The sequence below is a fragment of the Notolepis coatsorum genome (assembly GCF_963971535.1).
Source record: "Notolepis coatsorum genome assembly, contig: SCAFFOLD_219, whole genome shotgun sequence".
NCBI classification, from domain to species: domain Eukaryota; kingdom Metazoa; phylum Chordata; class Actinopteri; order Aulopiformes; family Paralepididae; genus Notolepis; species Notolepis coatsorum.
In genome coordinates, this window is record NW_028173547.1 from 85,980 (window position 1) to 108,260 (window position 22,281).

The following is a 22,281-nucleotide window of genomic DNA, read 5'->3' on the forward strand; positions in this document are numbered from 1 at the left end:
ACCCCTGCTCTAATCACAAGTTGTTGTCAACTCAAGGACAGCGCTTGAGATAGGTCCATTATCTTTGTTTACAAGGAGGAGGAGCTCTCCCAGCGGTGTTGTCCATACAGAGGTATGACTTGTTGGGTTTGGGCTCGACAACTGGACATGGATTGGCCACACTGTGAAAGTGGGCGGGACAAGAAAAGGCGAATGGGATCTAGCCACGTCACTCACCTGCCATTGTGGCTGTGTCGCGGTGTGGAGTAGACCGGGTAGCTCGGCTGTGTGGGCAGCTGGTCGGCTCTGAGGGTCGACTGGGGGCCTCCCAGGGCGGGGGTCCGGTACAGGGTGTTGGGGGGGGCACTGTGACGATGGCTTGGGGGGCGCTGCTCTGCTTGATTCTGGAGCAAATCACAAATAATCACTTATCAGTAGAGATGTCCGATATTATCGGCCTACCGATATTGGCATTCAAATGTAATATCGGAAATGATCGGTATCGGTTAATAAAAAAAAAAAATAATAATAATAATATATATATATATATATATATATATATATATATATATATATATATATTTTTTTTTAAATGTATTTAACCTTTATTTACCCAGGCATGCAAGTAAGAACAAATTATTACATTGTTTATTGTCAAAAGTATGCATAATGTTGTGTTAATTCCACGACAAGATATATGTAATGTTAATTACCTGAAATTATACGCATATATATCGGTATCGGTTGATACCGATATCCGATATGCCGATATTGTCCAACTCTTAATTTCCGATACCGGTAAAAAAAAGCCAATATCAAACATCCCTACTTATCAGTAATGATGTTATTATCATCAGGCCATGCTTTTTTAAGCAAATATTCGTCCTCAATAGTCAATCAAATGCAATACAATACAAAAAAAACATTTAAACATTTATTTATTTAACAAATAAATACATCCAGTAAGATGTAAAATAATGAGACGATACAGACAGACAGACGGACGAGACGGATGTGTACCTGTAGGTCTGGTGTGGTAGGAGAGGCCAGGTTGACCTCGTGGAAGCCTTCCAGAGGCTCACCGGTGCTCTGACCGCTGCTGGCCATAGCAGCTACACTAGCGCATCATACTGGAGACTGTAGAAGGAGACAGAGGTCATAGATGTAGATTAAACTAGACTCTATTGACGAGCTTTGTATGCATTACATATATACACAACGCTTTATAATGAACCACATTACATATATATACACAACGCTTTATAATGAACCACATTAGTCAAGTCAAGTCAAGTCAAGAGTCAAGAGTTTTAATTGTCACGGCATACAGGTATACAATGAAATGCGGGTGGTCTTGCCCGCAACGATGTGCAATACAGTGGTACATATAATAGAATCAAAAGAAGAAACAACATTGTGCAGTAACAGGTAGCAGGTAACATGGAGTGACATCTCGGTATCTGTACATAGTTATTTACAGAGCATGTGTGACATGCTAGTTAGCTTTGGTAGTGCAATACACTGTTCCTGTTATTCTAATTTAAAGTGTCCTTTCCTTTGGCCATAAGTGTGCGTGTGTGCGACATGAGTGTGTGCCCGCTCATGTTAAAGTGTTAAGTGGCTGCTCGTGTGTGAGCGTGCACAGTGTGCGTGTCGTGTGTGTGTTCATGTGTGCTTGTGTGTGGACAGTTCAATGTTCTGAGCACTCAATGTTCATTGTTCATGGCTCTGATGGCCTGGGGGAAGAAGCTGAGCCTAAGCCGCTCTGTCCTAGTAGCTGGGGTTCGCAGGCGTCTGCCTGACCTCAGCAGCTGAAACAGGCTGTTATTGGGGTGGTGAGGGTCTTTCATTACATATATACACAACGCTTTATAATGAACCACATTACATATATACACAACGCTCTATAATGAACCACATTACATATATACACAACACTTTATAATGAACCACATTACATATATACACAACGCTCTATAATGAACCACATTACATATATACACAACGCTCTATAATGAACCACATTACATATATACACACCGCTTTATAATGAACCACATTACATATATACACAACGCTTTATAATGAACCACATTACATATATACACAACGCTCTATAATGAACCACATTACATATATACACAACGCTCTATAATGAACCACATTACATATATACACAACGCTCTATAATGAACCACATTACATATATACACAACGCTCTATAATGAACCACATTACATATATACACAACGCTTTATAATGAACCACATTACATATATACACAACGCTTTATAATGAACCACATTACATATATACACAACGCTTTATAATGAACCACATTACATATATACACAACGCTTTATAATGAACCACATTACATATATACACAACGCTTTATAATGAACCACATTACATATATACACAACGCTCTATAATGAACCACATTACATATATACACAACGCTCTATAATGAACCACATTACATATATACACAACGCTCTATAATGAACCACATTACATATATACACAACGCTTTATAATGAACCACATTACATATATACACAACGCTCTATAATGAACCACATTACATATATACACAACGCTCTATAATGAACCACATTACATATATACACAACGCTTTATAATGAACCACATTACATATATACACAACGCTCTATAATGAACCACATTACATATATACACAACGCTTTATAATGAACCACATTACATATATACACAACGCTTTATAATGAACCACATTACATATATACACAACGCTCTATAATGAACCACATTACATATATACACAACGCTTTATAATGAACCACATTACATATATACACAACGCTTTATAATGAACCACATTACATATATACACAACGCTTTATAATGAACCACATTACATATATACACAACGCTCTATAATGAACCACATTACATATATACACAACGCTTTATAATGAACCACATTACATATATACACAACGCTTTATAATGAACCACATTACATATATACACACCGCTTTATAATGAACCACATTACATATATACACAACGCTCTATAATGAACCACATTACATATATACACACCGCTTTATAATGAACCACATTACATATATACACAACGCTTTATAATGAACCACATTACATATATACACACCGCTTTATAATGAACCACATTACATATATACACAACGCTTTATAATGAACCACATTACATATATACACAACGCTTTATAATGAACCATATTACATATATACACAACACTTTATAATGAACCACATTACATATATACACAACGCTCTATAACGAACCACATTACATATATACACAACGCTTTATAATGAACCACATTACATATATACACAACGCTTTATAATGAACCACATTACATATATACACACCGCTTTATAATGAACCACATTACATATATACACAACGCTTTATAATGAACCACATTACATATATACACAACGCTCTATAATGAACCACATTACATATATACACAACGCTCTATAATGAACCACATTACATATATACACAACGCTCTATAATGAACCACATTACATATATACACAACGCTCTATAATGAACCACATTACATACAAAGCTCTATAATGAACCACATTACATACAAAGCTCTATAATGAACCACATTACATACAAAGCTCTATAATGAACCACATTACATACAAAGCTCTATAATGAACCACATTACATACAAAGCTCTATAATGAACCACATTACATACCGCTGCTGGCGGGACAAAACCTCATAACTCCATTTAAACTTTTTTTTTTTTATATATATAAATCAACTCTGTAGATCATCCTCCATATGTGTGTGTGGGTTTTACAAAGTTTTAACAATGGGAAAGCATTAAACCGATCATCTGTCTAAACCTCCTAACTCTATTCACCCTCAAATCTGTGTTCGTTTTTTTCACCTGCTGAAAAGTTGGGATTTTGGAGTTATGAGGTTTTGTCCCGCCAGCAGCGATTACAAAGCTCTATAATGAACCACATTACTATATACAAAGCTCTATAATGAACCACATTACATACAAAGCTCTATAATGAACCACATTACTATATACAAAGCTCTATAATGAACCACATTACTATATACAAAAGCTCTATAATGAACCACATTACTATATACAAAAGCTCTATAATGAACCACATTACATATATACACAACGCTCTATAATGAACCACATTACATATATACACAACGCTCTATAACGAACCACATTACATATATACACAACGCTTTATAACGAACCACATTACATATATACACAACGCTTTATAATGAACCACATTACATATATACACAACGCTCTATAATGAACCACATTACATATATACACAACGCTCTATAATGAACCACATTACATACAAAGCTCTATAATGAACCACATTACATACAAAGCTCTATAATGAACCACATTACATATATACACACCGCTTTATAATGAACCACATTACATATATACACACCGCTTTATAATGAACCACATTACATATATACACACCGCTTTATAATGAACCACATTACATACAAAGCTCTATAATGAACCACATTACATATATACACAACGCTCTATAATGAACCACATTACATATATACACACCGCTTTATAATGAACCACATTACATACAAAGCTCTATAATGAACCACATTACATATATACAAAAGCTCTATAACGAACCACATATTGCAAGTTGCTTTCTGTTTTCGAAGGGATCACCAGAAAGCTCAGAGTCTCAACAGAGGACAGTGGGGTGAACACTGAACACACAAGCCGTTCTCCCCAAAGTCTCCTTTCAAATCCTCCAGTCGACGAACGCTCGGTGCTGCCCCCACTGGTCGCCAATAAGATCAGCAGCTTGACCGGTTAACAGTGATAGTAATGTGTTTTAATGGCAACCAGTGGTGGCAGCGCCGAGCGTTTGTCGAGCGTTTCCCAGAAAACCACAGAGCTGGAGGATTTGAAAGGAAACTTTGGAGAGAAAAGGGTCATTTGAACCAGTATTTCAGCAGCCTTTGTCCAGATTCTTTGAGCTTTCTGTTGATCCCTTCGACAACACACAATGCGAACTTGCAATTAGTTAGGACGAGTTTCCGACGTAACCCTCAGAATCGCCGGCGGTTTGTATATACCGTACATACAAAGCTCGTCGATAGAGCTACCGTCACGTCGTGCCAAACCTACCATAGTGTCGAAGCGGGGAATGGAGGTGTGGATGTGGGGGCCTCGTGGTCCCAGCGATTAGCCGCTCATCCAGACGGTCAAGAACACCGAAAGTCAGTGGAAAATGCAGCCAGTGCGCCGACGACTTGCCAGCCAAACAAGATTGTCAAAAATCCATCCAACCGGTCAGCCAATGAGCCGGTCCATCAAAAAAAAGTCCACCGGTCAGCCAGTCGGTGAGTCTTTGGCCTCAACCCTGCAAAGCGGCGGAGAGAGAGAAGAAAAAAGAGAAAGAGAGGGAACAAGAGAACGCTTAGTCAAACACAGTTAATGAACACATTAACTTCGCCAAGGTGGTGATGAAATGAATAAGGCACTGTTTACAGCTGGCAGGCGGGGAATGATTGCCAGCGTTTTCTCACTCACTCAGTTCACATTCCATTCGAGACCGAGAGGGAGGAGGACATTACATTACAAGTTCCAAAAACAATCTCTCAAAAAGTGCTCTCCAACAGTGTTGCCTCCCTCTCCTCTCCCTCCCTCCTGCCTCAAGTCATCGTAGCGGGGGGGCCAGAGAGGAGAGTCACGCCTGAACGACTGCCCTGTTGGCCTCACTCCCATAGTGAGCAAATGCTCTGAGAAGCACGTTAAATGGCCCACTGACCATCACCCAAAAACACCCCCCCCCACCAATTTGCCTGCCGCCCCCAAAACAGATCCACGGTAGCCAACGTTCCACCGCGCCCTCAACCACCTAGAATGTGAGAATGGTGTCCAAGAACATCTGTTATGGTGAGCTCCCCTTCATCCAGGATTAATATATATATACAACGGATGGTGTCAGCAAAGCATGCAGGATTATTGAGGACCCCGACCACAAACTGTTTCAGCCGATGCGGTCCAGTAAGGCATAAATAAAAATATTGCTTGTTTCCTGTTGGTTGTCAGTTTGGCCATGGGTAGGGAATTTATAATTTTTTCTTTTTTTTTTAATTCTTTCCCACGGCAACTGGATAGGGAATTTTTTTATTTAATTAAAATGTTCACAACAACATGGATGCATGTACTCTGCCAGCATGTTTAATATCCATAATACTAAAGTTTTTTTTTTTATTATTATTATTTTTTAGCATTTTTACATCTTTTCTTGGTCACGCAGGACCGACAGAGGAGAGGGCGAACGGGAGGAGAGGTGGGGAGGACATGCGACAAATAACGACGGGAGCTGGGATCGAACCCGGGTCGGCTGCGTAGGTGCGCGAGGCACTATGGTATGCGCCACGAGGGCGCCCCAATAATACTAAAGGTTCGTTTGACTAAGATTTATATGAAACTTTATTCAAAAAAAAAATAGATTTTTTTCTTTTTTTTTATAATTTTTTTAAAAAACTCATAAAATATATTGGGTCGCACCTAAAACGGCAGGGTCGGTCGGCAACCGGAAACAAACCATTATTTTTTTTAGGCCTAAGCGGTACCGTAGCCTCCAGGGCCGGACCAGCAGACTGCGGGACCGTCTTCTCCCCCCTGGGCTGCCTGTCAGACTCATGGACAAACAACACCAGCGGCCTGCTAGCGGCCTGTGACTGGAGTAATACAGTGCTATTGTTTTGCACACACGCACGCACGCTCTCTTAATGCCGATCGGCACGGTACAAGATGTATTTCACGTCATGAATAGATCAATACAGTCCGTATTAGGGGTGGAACGGTTCACAAAATCGACGGTTCGGTTCGTATCGCGGTTTTAGTTTTGCGGTTTTCGGTTCGGTTCGGTTTATGTTGTTTTTTATTTAAAAAAAATGTAACACTCCAAAAATACCATACATCAACATAAGATATATAGCCTAAAAAGAATCCAACTTTTCAGTTATTCTCAAGGACGTAGTCATGCAAAAACTGAAAGAATGAGGCAGTTTGACATCAGGCACATTATTTTGACAGTGACGGTTAGAGCCAGGAGAGAAGTTGGTGCAGCAAGAGGGGAGGCACTGCTGAGTTAAACATGCTTCTCATTTATTTGGTAAAAAAAAAGTTTACCTTTAATAATGTTTGGCACACAAAGACCAAACTGACTGAAAAATATAGGCAACATTTGTCAAAGTATTAACTCAGTGCAAACAAACAAAATAATTAAACCTTTCCATTTTTTTTGTGGCCACATTATAGACAAAGGCCAACAACATAAAGTATGCATAATGCTCAACCAGCACTAGACTTTCTTATCAAAAAGTAAAAGTCACAGAAAAGATGATTAGGTGGAGCTGCTCAGTGGCCCGGCGGTTATGGTGAGGAGCTCCACGGTTATGATTATGAATGTGTGGAACTGTGTGAACGTGAAACAGGGTGTTGCTGGAGAAGAGCAACTGTTCATAGCCTATTGTCTAGGGATAAATAAAGGGTTAAACATGAACACAAACACAAGGCTGGCTGCTGACCCTATTGGCTAAGGACAGCTCAGAGTCCGCCCAACAGAATGGACACTCATGTCAATCAGGAGAGTTGCTATGGTAATTGAGACAGAACTGGTTCTCAGGGGGGGTGTCGACTTGGTGCTTAGATTAATGTACTGCTGCAGAGAGCGAGAGAGAGAGAGAGAGAGAGAGAGAGAGAGAGAGAGAGAGAGAGAGAGAGAGAGAGAGAGAGAGAGAGAGAGAGAGAGAGAGAGAGAGAGAGAGAGAGAGAGAGAGAGAGAGAGAGAGAGAGAGAGAGAGAGAGCATGTGCAAACTGGGTGTGTCTTCAACTGGGCATTCATTCATACAATAGGTAGAAGCAGCATGACAACATCCCACTGAAAAAGTCTTAAGTCACAATAGCACTAGGGCTGCACGATTAATCGAATTGAAATCGCGATTTGGAATGATGCAATTATCAAATCGCAAAAAAAAAAAAAAAAAAAAAAAAAATCTATTTATTTAACCAGGAAGTCCCATTGAGATACAAGGTCGGTTTGGGAGAGGGGGGTAAGGGGTTTTAGATTGTGTTGTTGTGAAGTTTAGACTTCAGAGAGGGAGAGTAAAGTACAGAAAAAAAGGTACCGTTGGGTCCCGGTGTCGATTCCCTGGTAAGAAGAAACATTTTCAGGCTCGGTGTCCTGAAAAGACCCATCGCGTACGTAGGCCAGATGCAAGCCGCATTTTACAATAAACCTCTGTGGGGCTGCTTTAAAAATTATTATTATTATAATCGCAAAATCGTGCAGCCCTAAATAGCACCATCATCAACGTCCATAGTAGTCACACATGACCTTTGACCTCAGTAAAGTTGCTGAGCGAACCAAACAAGGTATAGGTTACATGTTTCAGGGAGACAGTTTGATGCCATGATGAGTACGGCTGGGGGATCTTTGGGGGGGGGAGACATTTAGCTTTTTCTTTAGCCACGTTCAGCTGCGACCAGCAGCTCTATAGGTCGGTTGGTCTACAAAAATGTCCCCACCCTCTAGTGGCCACAGGTTCCGCCCTAGAAGGCTGAAATTGGGCATGGAGGTCAAGTAGAGCCATATGGAATCCGCGATCACGGAATCGCAGACGGAATCGCGGAATTGAGCAATAAAAATGGAATCAACTATAAAAAAAAAGAATAATAATAATTTACTTTTTTATTTTTTTTATGTTGTGGGACTTGTACAGCACTTTGTTCAACTTTGTCAGTGCTGTAAAGTTTAAACCTTTTTAAATCTTAGACAAACAAAACACTTTGCTTTCATGAAATATTGTAAGCCGTCATTTGAGGCTTTATAAAAGCAGCACAATGAACACAAATATGTCAGTGCCGAGTCCGACCTCATCTCAAATAACAAACAGCATCGCTTGTTGTAGTTAACAAAGAGAGGCAGAGTTGATTTTGCACAAATATATATATTTTTTTTTTCTTTTTTTTTTTAATAATCAAATTTTATTTTCATATTCGAATCCCATGCCCATCGAACGAAGCTTCGAAGCTTCGAAGTATTTAAGACAGCCCTATTAAATGGACTGTTATATCTTATTAAATTGTGGACATTTATTCATTCCCACTTATTAGACACTATTTCTGATGGTAAAATGAGCGTACAAAGCAAAATACAGAATTCTGAAATATTAAAACGGAAAAAACGGAATTTGGAAAAAAATGTAATGGAATTCGGAAAAAAATTAAACGGATTTCATATGGCTCTAAGGTGAAACGTGTGTGTGTGTGTGTGTGTTCATACCATTTGGCTGAAAAGGGGGCGTGGCAAAATATTGCAACTATTGCGAATTTGCACTTCTTTTTTCTTTTAACCCCATTAAAAATATATATATATATATTATGGATATGTGCAACAGAATGTCTCAATATTACAAACAGTCTCTTTTTTATTTGTTTCATTTATCTATTTATAGTAGCCTAACTGTATATCTGCAGCTATATCGGCTAAACGAAAATGTAGGCTCCCACCATCTGAGCCAAAAATCTCTCACCAGTGTAGCCCTAGTACACACACGTAAAACACACACACACGTGCACGCGCACACACACAAGCAGGTGGTAGAGGTGTGTGTATCCAGTACAGAGGCCAGCTGGGTCGGCTGTGAGCCTGATAAGCAGATGGTCCACAGAATGTAAACAACACACCTACTGTAGACTAGCCTCTCTCTCTCCTCTCTCTCTGTCAAGCCTCTCTCTCTCCTCTCTCTCTGTTCCTCTGCATGCGTTTCTCCTCTCTCTCTGTCAAGCCTCTCTTTCCCTCTCTCTGTCAAGCCTCTCTTTCCCTCTCTCTGTCAAGCCTCTCTTTCCCTCTCTCTCTGTCAAGCCTCTCTTTCCCTCTCTCTCTGTCAACCCTCTCTTTCCCTCTCTCTGTCAAGCCTCTCTTTCCCTCTCTCTGTCAAGCCTCTCTTTCCCTCTCTCTGTCAACCCTCTCTTTCCCTCTCTCTGTCAACCCTCTCTTTCCCTCTCTCTGTCAAGCCTCTCTTTCCCTCTCTCTGTCAACCCTCTCTTTCCCTCTCTCTGTCAAGCCTCTCTTTCCCTCTCTCTGTCAACCCTCTCTTTCCCTCTCTCTGTCAAGCCTCTCTTTCCCTCTCTCTCTGTCAAGCCTCTCTTTCCCTCTCTCTGTCAACCCTCTCTTTCCCTCTCTCTGTCAAGCCTCTCTTTCCCTCTCTCTGTCAATCCTCTTTCCCTCGCTCACCCCCTATCTCTATCCTGTTCCTTATCTTTCTTTCTCTCTATCTCTCCCTCACTATTGTCTATAGAATACATCACAGACTGCAATCAAGACCCTGACGAGCGAGAAAGACACACACATACACACACACATGCAGAGAGATAGAGAAAGAGACATAAGCAGAGAGAGAGAGAGAGAGAGAGAGAGAGAGAGAGAGAGAGAGAGAGAGAGGGAGAGAGAGAGAGAGAGGCAGAGAGAGAGAGATAGAGAGAGAGAGAGAGAGAGAGAGAGAGAGAGAGAGAGAGAGAGAGAGAGAGAGAGGAGAGAGGCAGAGAGAGAGAGAGAGAGAGAGAGAGAGAGAGAGAGAGAGAGAGAGAGAGAGAGAGCAGAGTATCACACCTGTCTGTGGATGGAACTCCAGTGAAACCCCACCCCCACCCCCTCAACAAACCAATCCCATCCCTCCCTCCTCTCCATCTCCATGGAGACCAGTCCAGAGGAACCAATGGTAACCGGACACCCTGAGGGATGCTGGGTAAAGAGGATCCACTTACATCCAACAACCTTGATGAAAGAATCATTCTGAGTGCCGGGTGGGGAATATCAGCAGCCCCCTCCAACCAGAGTGTCCGTATCAAAGAGTAGCGGAACCAGAAGGCTTCCAAAAGTTGGATTCTTCTTAACATAACTTAGAATACTTATTTCCTTTGTAGTCTATATCTGCATTTTTACTGAGGCAATCGATCGAGGATGGTTTGATTCTATTTAGGAAAGCAGACAGACAACATAATAGGCTGAAAGGCTCACAGAAAGTAATTTATATTATTCCATTGCCAAATGAAATGTTTTAGGATGCAAAGCCCCTCACATACCAGCAATGTCACTCACTCACGCTGTCACTCACTCACTCACGCTGTCACTCACTCACTCACTCTGTCACTCACTCACTCACTGTGTCACTCACTCTGTCCCTCACTCTGTCACTCACTCTGTCACTCACTCTGTCACTCACTGTGTCACTCACTCTGTCACTCACTCTGTCACTCACTCTGTCACTCACTCTGTCACTCACTCTGTCACTCACTCTGTCACTCACTCTGTCACTCACTCTGTCACTCACTCTGTCACTCACTGTGTCACTCACTCACTCACTCACTCACTCACTCACTCACTCTGTCACTCACTCTGTCACTCACTCTGTCACTCACTGTGTCACTCACTCACTCACTCACTCACTCACTCACTCACTCTGTCACTCACTCTGTCACTCACTCTGTCACTCACTGTGTCACTCACTCACTCACTCACTCACTCTGTCACTCACTCTGTCACTCACTCTGTCACTCACTCTGTCACTCACTGTGTCCCTCACTCTGTCACTCACTCTGTCACTCACTCTGTCACTCACTCTGTCCCTCACTCACTCACTCACTCTGTCACTCACTCACTCACTCACTCACTCTGTCCTCACTCACTGTGTCACTCACTCTGTCACTCACTCACTCACTCACTGTGTCACTCACTCTGTCACTCACTCACTCACTCACTCACTCACTCACTCTGTCACTCACTCACTCACTCACTCTGTCACTCACTCTGTCACTCACTGTGTCACTCACTCTGTCACATCACTCACTCACTCACTGTGTCACTCACTCTGTCACTCACTCTGTCACTCACTCTGTCACTCACTGTGTCACTCACTCTGTCACTCACTGTGTCACTCACTCTGTCACTCACTCTGTCACTCACTGTGTCACTCACTCTGTCACTCACTCACTCACTCACTGTGTCACTCACTCACTCACTCACTCACTCACTCACTCTTGTCACTCACTCACTCACTCACTCACTCACTCACTCACTCACTCACTCTGTCACTCACTCTGTCACTCACTGTGTCACTCACTCTGTCACTCACTCACTCACTCACTGTGTCACTCACTCTGTCACTCACTCTGTCACTCACTCTGTCACTCACTGTGTCACTCACTCTGTCACTCACTCTGTCACTCACTGTGTCACTCACTCTGTCACTCACTCACTCACTCACTCTGTCACTCTCACTCACTCACCTCACTCTGTCACTCACTCTGTCACTTCACTCTGTCACTCACTCACTCACTCATCTGTCACTCACTCATCTGTCACTCACGACACTCACTGTGTCACTCACTCACTCTGTCACTCAGTCAATCAGTTAGTCAGTCAGTCACTCATCTGTCATTCGCTCTCATCTGTCATTCACTCACTCACTATCACTCGCTCGCTCACTCACTATCACTCACTCATTCACTCACTCACTCACTCACTCACTCACTATGTATGTACAGTATGTAGGAGCTGTCCTTGACTAAATCTTAGTTGACTAACAGAGGCCTTGAACAGAATGTGTAGTTCCGTCTCTTCCAACATGGCTGCCTGTATGTAACCCCTTTCAAAATATTTATTTTTACACATTGCAGCCATTCTTTCCCATTGCCATGTACAAAACAATGGTTGCTATGTTACAGGCAGCCATTGACCATATTCACATGGTGGCTGTTCTGCTCTTATGTTATGTCATGATGCTCAGGTTCCCTCCCACCCTGTTCCCACCGTGGGTCCTGAGCGTGACATGTGAGCAACATGGCCACCGTGCAAATATGGGCCATGCTGGAAGACCTCGATTGACCCACGATCTCAAACGCTGCCCTCTTTGCTTGATCCTCCAATCACAACCGTCGATTTGAGGATCAAGAAAAGAGGGCGAGGCCTGAGACAGGTCCATTGCCCTCCTCTCGGTAGGGCCGGGGGGCGATATGGCCTAAAAATAAAATCTCCAATCTTTTCACACAGACAGGCTGCTGCTTGCACGGGTCCCAGCTGCCAAAGAGCCTCTCGCCATCCAAGGACCACTCACAACTGTGAGCCTCTGAACACGACACTTACACACAATACTGCACAATTGTACACAGCCCTGTCCTATATTCTATTCTATTGTATTTGAATTATAATTTAGTTTGTATATTCCATTTTATTCTATTCTACTAGAATTGTCTGTTAATGCTGACGCGCCAAATGGCCGAGACAAGCTCCTTGCATCATGTGCAGCTTACTGGACAATAAACACCGTTCTGATTCTGATTCTCCACCGGTGTGTTTTCAGGGACGGAAGGCCGTTTGAAAAGATTTTCGTTCCAAAATATTGTCTGTTGTCTTCAATCCTCCACTCTCCTTATTCTTCCATCACCATCATCACACCATCTTTCTTGCTCCTCTTCCTCTCTCCTCCCCATTTTATCTCTACAATACAACACCCATCAATCTCCTCCTCCGCCACTCCTCCCATCATCCTCCATCTCTCCTCCTCCTTTCCCCTCCTCCCGCTCATCGCTTCCTCTCGTCTTTCTTCCCTCTCCCCATTCCTCTCTCTCTCTCTCTCCTCCAAGAGATGGAGATGCAGAGAGAGATGGAGATGCAAAGAGAGAGAGAGATGGAGAGAGATAGAGATAAGTACAGAGAGAGATGGAGAGAGATACAGAGGGAGATGCAAAGAGAGAGAGAGATGGAGAGAGATAGAGATAAGTACAGAGAGAGATGGAGAGAGATGGAGAGAGATAGAGAGAGATGGAGAGATAGAGATAAGTACAGAGAGAGATGGAGATGCAAAGAGAGAGAGAGAGAGATGGAGAGAGATAGAGATAAGTACAGAGAGAGATGGAGAGAGATAGAGAGGGAGATGGAGAGAGATACAGATGCAGTAAGAGAGAGATTGAGAGAGAGATGGGAAAGGAAGAAGGGACAGACAGCGAGCAAATAAACAGATGTAAACAAGACAGAGACAGATGGATGGAGAAATAGCTATAGACCGCAGGTGACACACAGAGAGAGAGAGAGAGAGAGAGAGAGAGAGAGAGAGAGAGAGAGAGAGAGAGAGAGAGAGAGAGAGAGAGAGAGAGAGAGAGAGAGAGAGAGAGAGAGAGAAGATAGACAGACAGACAGACAGACAGACAGACAGACAGACAGACAGACAGACAGACAGACAGACAGACAGACAGACAGACAGACAGACAGGATAACATGAAACATAGTCAGACAGAAGTGACAGACAGACAAACAGAGAGGCTCCATAACAAAGGAGTAATTGTAAGATTCCTGACTCTACCTTGACATCTTCCTTTCACACACAAACACACACACACACACACACACACACACACACACAGACAGACAGACAGACAGACAGACAGACAGACAGACAGACAGACAGACAGACAGACAGACAGACAGACAGACAGACAGACAGACAGACAGACAGACTCACACACCACTCCTTCCCTGATCTAAATCACATTAATAATGGAACAGTAGCGTTTTTGAAAAACACTGCAGACTAGTCCTTGTATCTATGTAGTCCTTGTACTGTATCTGTGTGTGTAGTGCTTGTATCAGTGTGTGCGTGTAGTTCTTATTATCTGTGAGTAATGTGTGTGTGTGTGTGTGTGTGTGTGTGTGTGTGTGTACGTGTCATTGTAGTCATCATCATTATTCTTATTCTGTTGGGAATAACAATATAACCATATCTTTCTCTGTGAACGGAGGGACTGTACCGAAAAGTCATTTATTTGCCGTTCAAATATATGAAGTAACAAAGTATTTGAACAAAGCTTTGAATAGGCTATACAAAACTACTTCACCAAAACAAGCATTGTTGCTTGCAGTCCAGGAATGTTGGACCCTGAGCTCCATGTCCTGCTCGACAATGATGCTGTCGGTGGGTCGAGTGCTTCCTCAGCACAGACCCATGCTGTCCTTCATACTGGATACTACTCGGGCCTAAAAGAACAAACTGGTTTGTTTCCGGTTGCCGACCGACCCTGCCAATTTAGGTGCGACCCAATTTATTTTATGAGTTTCTTTTTTTTTATTACATTTTTTTTTTTTACAATAAAGTTTCATAAAAATCTTAGTCAAACCTTTAGTATTATGGATATTAAACAATAAACATGCTGGCAGAGTACATGCATCCATGTTGTTGTGAACATTTTAATCAAATAAAGAAATTCCCTATCCATAGTCGCCGTGGGAAAGAATAAAATAGAAAATTAAATTAAATAAATTCCCTACCTACCCATGGCCTTAACTGACAACCAACAGGAAACAAACTATATTTTCTTTTATGCCTAGGGGTGGGGGGGGGGGGGGGGTCTATACGTAGTAGTATACAGGGACGCCAAGTATCGATATTTAATTTTTTTATTTAAATTAAAAAAAATTAAGAAAAATGTATAAGGAAGTTGCATTGTTCATTTCAACACCTGTAATAGTACAGTAGTCCACACACACACATGTGCATTCAGTTAAGTTGGAATATGACTGTAATACAAACAGTTCAGTGTGTCAGGTACATGCAACACAGATTACAGTGTTGACATCTGTCTGCTTGAGAAAATACCACGTTCTGCGATAAAAATGCTTGAAGTGAGACGAACAGACTGAACTTTATTATTTTATTAGATAAAACCTGTTGACAAAGTTTTACTTTGCAGTTGAAAAAAGGTAACAAATCGCAATATATCGCAATATTAATATCGCAATACTCAGCATATCGCAATATATTTAGTGTCGCAATATTATCGTGTCGTGACTCAAGTATCGTGACTCTAGTATCGTATCGTGGGGCCTCTGGTGATTCCCACCCCTAGTGGATACCAGCAGGAGAGTCCGTTTCTCAGCACAGCCCCGTGCTGTGCTTCATACTGGACACCAGAAGCTACTAGTCGGCCACAAAACAAACACACCTGAAAGAAACGCTGAAACCTACTCCACGGTGGAGCCAGTAGCTTTTCAGCTTTTGTTTCTTGTACAGACTGTGGCCCAGTTTACTTTAGATTAGTTGTGAGGCTCTACTAAGCTAGAGCTGCAGGTGAAAATGGTAAATGGCTGCATTTATAATATAGCAGCTTTTATCCAAAGCTCTTTACAATTTGTTCCTCACATTTTACACATTCACACACTGACAGCGGAGGCGACCATGCAAGGTGCCAACCTGCTCATCGGGAGCAATTAGGGCCCGGGGTTGAGTGTCTTGCTCAAGGACACTTCGACACGACGCTGCCCGGGAGGAGAGGAATCGAACCGGGAACCTCCGGATTACCAGACGACTGCTCTACGACCTGAGCCACTGTCACCCCTAGGTATCCAGTATGATGAACAACAGCATGGATTGTGCCGAGAAAGGACATCGTTTTAAAAGGGGAAATGGAAAAGATGTAGTCTACCCTTTAACTTAAAGGCACGACGAGTAGCGTCTATTGTTGTAGTGAAACACAACATTCAAAGTTGGCGCCGTGGCTGCGTATCTTATTTCCCTGTCTAAAATGTTGTCAGAAACATATTTTAGTGAAACGGTTTAGGTGGAAAGAGAGAACGTTTTTACGGGAAAGTCGCCATGTATTTTTTTTACTGCTTGAAAAACAGAGACAATTCAAAGACCACCCATATGCGGAAGTCCAAAACACACCCACCGCCCAAAGGTTGACGCCCAGAAACATCCCGAACACAGAACAATAGGGATGTCCCTAGGCCTATTTTTCTTCTATATATCGGCTACATTAAGCCCAATTAAATTAAGATTATTTTGTGTTAAAAAAAAAGACCACCATTAAGGGAAAGATGACGTGCCTGCATCCTCCGTTTAGTCAGTGAGAGGGGAGGCGCACACACACACACGCGCGCACACACACACACACACACGCACACACACACACGCACACACACGAGTTGTGAGGGAGGGACAGAGAGTTGAGGCACTGAATCAGCTGTGTTTGTGTGAATTATGTCCGACTGTGGGTTCATTCATTCTCGCCTGTTATACGAGCGGATTGTCCGCCGGACCGCCATGTAATCCATGCGGTTTCTTATGAGATGATGGAGCCAAGAGGGGGAAACCGTTTAAAGGCTCTAAAAGTTACAACAGATGACCAAGTGGGCTTTAACTGGAAGCAGAGCGGGTCCGTTAACGTTAAGACGAACGTAGCGAGAGACACAGCCTCACTCTGGGCGGCGGGAACATGACTAGACATGTTCGCTCACGTAGTTGTAGCTGCTATCCTCATGATTAGGAACGGTCATCCCGTCAGCAAACAACATGACTCCAGAGACTCAGGCTATGCCTACCTGCAGTGACCACGTTAAGCCAAAATAGGTTTTAAAGGGGAACTATCTTATAAATGGCCTTTTTCAGTGTTTAGCATTGTTTCCTAGCTATGTGGACTTATATTAATATGATCTATGTCTCTAATTCTCATATTGGCGCATTCTTCCAATTCTCCTCTCACAATATTCACCCTCACTGAACTGAGTCATCTGAAAATGTGCTGATCTGTGATGTCAGAGATGTCTCAGCTGCATGATAATGTGCACGGTTGGCCCCTTGCAGCAGCACCGTGGCCTCCCAGGCTCAAAACGGCTTAAGATCTTGAGGTAGAAAAATGCTGTTTTTGAGTAGTTGATTAGAAATACAAAACAATGAATTAAAAAAATAAAAAATTACAGAGGTGTTCCATAAACTCACAGGAATTGTGTAAAAGTGCCCAAATAGTGAAAGAAATAGTAAAATAGTTCCCCTTTAAATGGGTTTTTCTTTAAAATAATAATAATAACATGGAAAAATCTGAATTTGAGAAAAATGTAAATAAAGCTCTTTTTACGAGGCCCTACCTACATTGACTTTACTGTTTTAAAATGGTCTCGAAGTGTGCAGCTGTACTATCTAGGAAAATACTAATATTGTTATCGGGACTCGGATCGGGATAAAGGAGGCAAAAAAGCTCGATCGGGACAATTCTGCAGATGAAGACACCACCGCACACTTCTAGTGGGTCAATTGATTGAAAGGAATTATTTTTGTATGAGTATATTGTTTCTTTTAGGAAAATGCTACTCATTGTGCCTTTAAAATGCTGGTCGTCTCGTCTTTCTCTGTGCATAGAGTAGAGTCTATAGCCTACTCAGAAACGGGTCTTTTCTTTCTCTGTGCATAGAGTCTCTATAGCCTACTCAGCAAATAGTCTGGTCTTTCTCTGTGCATAGAGTCTAGAGCTAAGCCTACTCAGAAAATAATCTTGTCTTTCTCTGTGTCTGTAGACCACCGCAAGACTTCCGAATATTCTCAAATCATGGGAGAGAGAGCCGGGGGAGAGAAAATTAATGAATGTGGATGAGAGCCTGGACAATAAGTGGTTGTAGCTACAACTGTGGGGGCGGTGGAGACATGATTCAATAGACTTTTATACGCCTCCTGAACACGGAGAGACCGATCCCAAGTCGATCTGCACTTTTCTCTGCCGAGCTAGTCACTTTCCCCGCACCTACTCCCAAACTCCGGATGCGCAGATTGCCCACAGAGTCTCTCTGGATCTAGGTTTATCACAATCTGCCCATGAGGAGTTCGGGAGTTAGGTGCGGAGAAAAGTGACTATACAGTAGTAGCTTGGTCGAGAAAGTGCAGATCGACTTGGGATAGTTCTCTCCGTGTTCAGGAGACTAAAAGAATATTGGATCGTGTCTCCGGCGCCTCCACAGCCGTAGCTACAACCACTTAATGTCAAGGCTCTCATCCACATTCATTCATTTTCTCCCCCACTCTCTCCTCCGTGAGCAGCCTCCTTTCTCTGTACACATTGAGCCAATACTAGACCCTTTAACAGTTTGTAAACAATGATGACGTTTGTGTAGACAAAGCTCTGCTTCTGAAACCATTAAACTGGGCACTGCTCCAGGAACAGTGTGGATGAAACCATGCCACGTCCTTACGACCCGTCTACAAACGCTCTCGTGTTCCAAAAGAGTCTCTCCTCAAAAGATGTGCGCGCGCGGCGCGGTTTCCCAATACATCGTTTTGCCCTAAAGGATTAAGTTGATGGAAAAAAGGGTCTCTATAGTCTAGCTAGAGTAGAGCCAGATCTTCCAATTCTCTTGGTATACAGGACCGAATTATATAGCCTCCCCTTTCTCTTGGTATACTATATACAGAATAGAGTATCCATAAGCCTCCTGTTTCTCTTGGTATACAGAATAGAGTATAGCCTCTTATTTCTCTTAGTATACTGAATAGTGTATTAGCCTCCTCTTTCTCTTGGTATACAGAATAGAGTATTAGCCTCCTCTTTCTCTTGGTATACAGAATAGAGTATCCATAAGCCTCCTCTTTCTCTTGGTATATACAGAATAGAGTATTAGCCTCCTCTTTCTCTTGGTATACTGAATAGAGTATCCATAAGCCTCCGGTTTCTCTTGGTATACAGAATAGAGTATAGCCTCTCTTATTTCTCTTGGTATACTGAATAGTGTATTAGCCTCCTCTTTCTCTTGGTATACAAAGTATACGGTAGTAGTTGAGTGAGGCCACCTCTACAGATTATATTATGAGGGCTACCCCGTCTTAGTCGATTAGGCTTGTTGATTAACCGGACAGTTTGGTCTTAGCTGGTCAGGTATACCCGAATTATACTATAATGCTCAAGAGGTCAAAGGGCATGACTGCACGTGGGACACACAATTTGACAGGGTTAGTCAATCAGTTGATGAAAAAAAGCCTCTTCTTTCTCCTGGCATATATATATATATACAGTATCCTAAGTACCAGTATGTCCACAGCTATCATCGGACAAATGACCATTGTGTCATGGAGAGTCAGGGTCTACCAGATGGGCATTAGATGGGCATAGAGTAGCCCAGTGGTTCTCAAACCTTTTCATGTCAAGGACCCCCACATTGATACACATTAGGAGGACCCCCCCCCCCCCACGTCGATACACATCGTCTCTAGTGCATTAAATATTGAAATTAAACCGATTCCCCCTTTTTTCTGGGGACCCACTGGAATCTCCCCCAAGGAGGAGGACCCCTGGGGGTCCACGTGCCCCCTGTTGAGAACCACATGCCTATACCAAACGATGAGCCTAAATTTATCCAGAAGGTTTGGTCTCACAGTTACAACGTCGTACTCTACTGTTAGTGGGGGGGGGGGGGGGGGGGGGGGCTACACCGTGACCTCAGCAGGTTGACCTCCTCCTCGTCAATATAAGGCCCCCACCCATCGTCATCACCACCTCGGCAGTACACGCACACGCACACTGTACACGCACTCCTCCGTGACGCCACAGTCTGCTCTCCTAGCTGCGCACCATCACACCATCTGTCACCACCGTGCATGAAAGCAGACACGACATGTCACTCAGCGGCAGCTGAACTGTCGTCGCGTTTAGCTGACGCTATAGAAATGCGTGTCCATCTCATCGACACCACGGTCATTCCTGGTGGTAACGTTAGCTTGAATGAATGATTGATTGATTGAAAACTTTATTTAACAGATTGCAGAATGGGTACAGTACAGCACGGCTCAATACACACAATTGTTAAGGGGATGCAGACCAGAGAAAGACTTTCGTCTTGTTTACATCAGGGTCCCCCATTTTCAATTTATAATGACATAATATGACATACACACAACATACAGGACATTTATGGCATAGGGACATACTCATGACATACAGGTATATAATAGTACTGTTACATTTGTGACATATACGATATGCAAATATACAGTACTGTTACCCATAGATCCTGACAGAGAGTATATACATAATGATGGGGAGGAGACTGTACATGACGTAAGAAGATAAACATAAAAGCCGATTAAAAGAGAAACGGTGGCCCGAATTCCTCATTAATAACCAGGTTATTACACACCGCCGTTTGTAACGTTGAGACAACAACAATACATTATAGATGTGTGTATCTATCTAACGGGCCTAGTGGTGGTGCGACGTTAGAACGACTACAATGTGGTTTGATCATCATGTCGACTGTAATAATAAAGATGATCATCTTCACAAACAGAATGACAGCTGAGACAGACCGGACTAGCTATAGTTAGCCGCGGTGGCTAACGTTGAGCTAGCTGGTTGATGATGAGACAGTAGAGACACGTTAATGTTGTTATTATTATTATTATTATTATTATTACCAGCAGCAAATAAAACATATTATTGTGTTGTTTGATGATGACACTGCGTGGAGAACGCATCTGCGTTGCCAGCTGTTAGTAGCCGACGGCTGGGATGTAGAGCTAGCTAGCTGTATTGCTATAAGGTAACGTGACAACATAAGGATTGATCTGGTTAGCTTAACGTTAGCCGGCTAACTTATAGTAGCTGTGGTCAACTCACCTGGGAGTCCGACGGGCGCTGGTCAGCAACAACCTGCTACCTTTAGCGTTCAAACCACGACTCACGCAACAACAGGGCGGTGATGCGAGGAACCAGCCCAGGCAGCCGGCCGCGGTGTAGTCTTTTACCAACACACTTGCAGTTCCGCGTTCGGGTTCTGCGATCTGATTGGCCACGGACGTTCGTCGTCACGTCGTCACGAACGTCAGCGGCCAATCAGATCGCAGAACCCGAACGCGGAACTGCAAGTGTGTTGGTAAAAGACTACACGCAGCCCAGCCGTGGTGGTGGTGGTGATGCATTCAGGTGACCCTCGTAAAATTATCTTTACAACAACCGTGGTGGTGCGTTCGAGTTCTCCTAGTAAATTCCCAGTTTCAGACTATGATAGGGAGGTGTAGTGGGTACGTCATTTCCGTTTTTTCCTGTTTCACCCTCTGTTCCACTCAATGTGTTTCCCCCCATTGACCATGAATGAATGAATGAAAACTTTATTTAACAGATTGCAGAATGGGTACAATACAGTACGGCTCAATACATACAATTGTTAAGGGGATGCAGACCTGAGAAAGACGTTAGTCTTGTTTCCATCAGGGTCCCCCATTTTAAATTCATATAGACATTTATGACATACACAACATACATGACATTTATGACATACACGACATATAGGTATTTAGTACTGATACATTTGTGACATAACGGTATTCAAATATACAGTACTGTTACCCCTAGATCCTGACAGAGTATATACATATGATG

The 22,281-nt window shown here is 42.6% G+C and overlaps 1 protein-coding gene across 1 annotated transcript in view; it reads right to left on the minus strand.

The window, feature by feature from the left end:
- The window catches only part of rab3ip (RAB3A interacting protein (rabin3)), a 47,721-nt gene extending 26,095 nt beyond the window's left edge, over positions 1 to 21,626 (minus strand). The window contains 4 exon segments of the mRNA XM_084338756.1: positions 217 to 383; positions 1,000 to 1,116; positions 5,199 to 5,433; positions 21,520 to 21,626. Of these exon segments, the coding sequence (XP_084194882.1) occupies positions 217 to 383; positions 1,000 to 1,086 (254 nt within the window). The 5' untranslated portion in view covers positions 1,087 to 1,116; positions 5,199 to 5,433; positions 21,520 to 21,626.
- Positions 21,627 to 22,281: the final 655 nt, after the last annotated feature.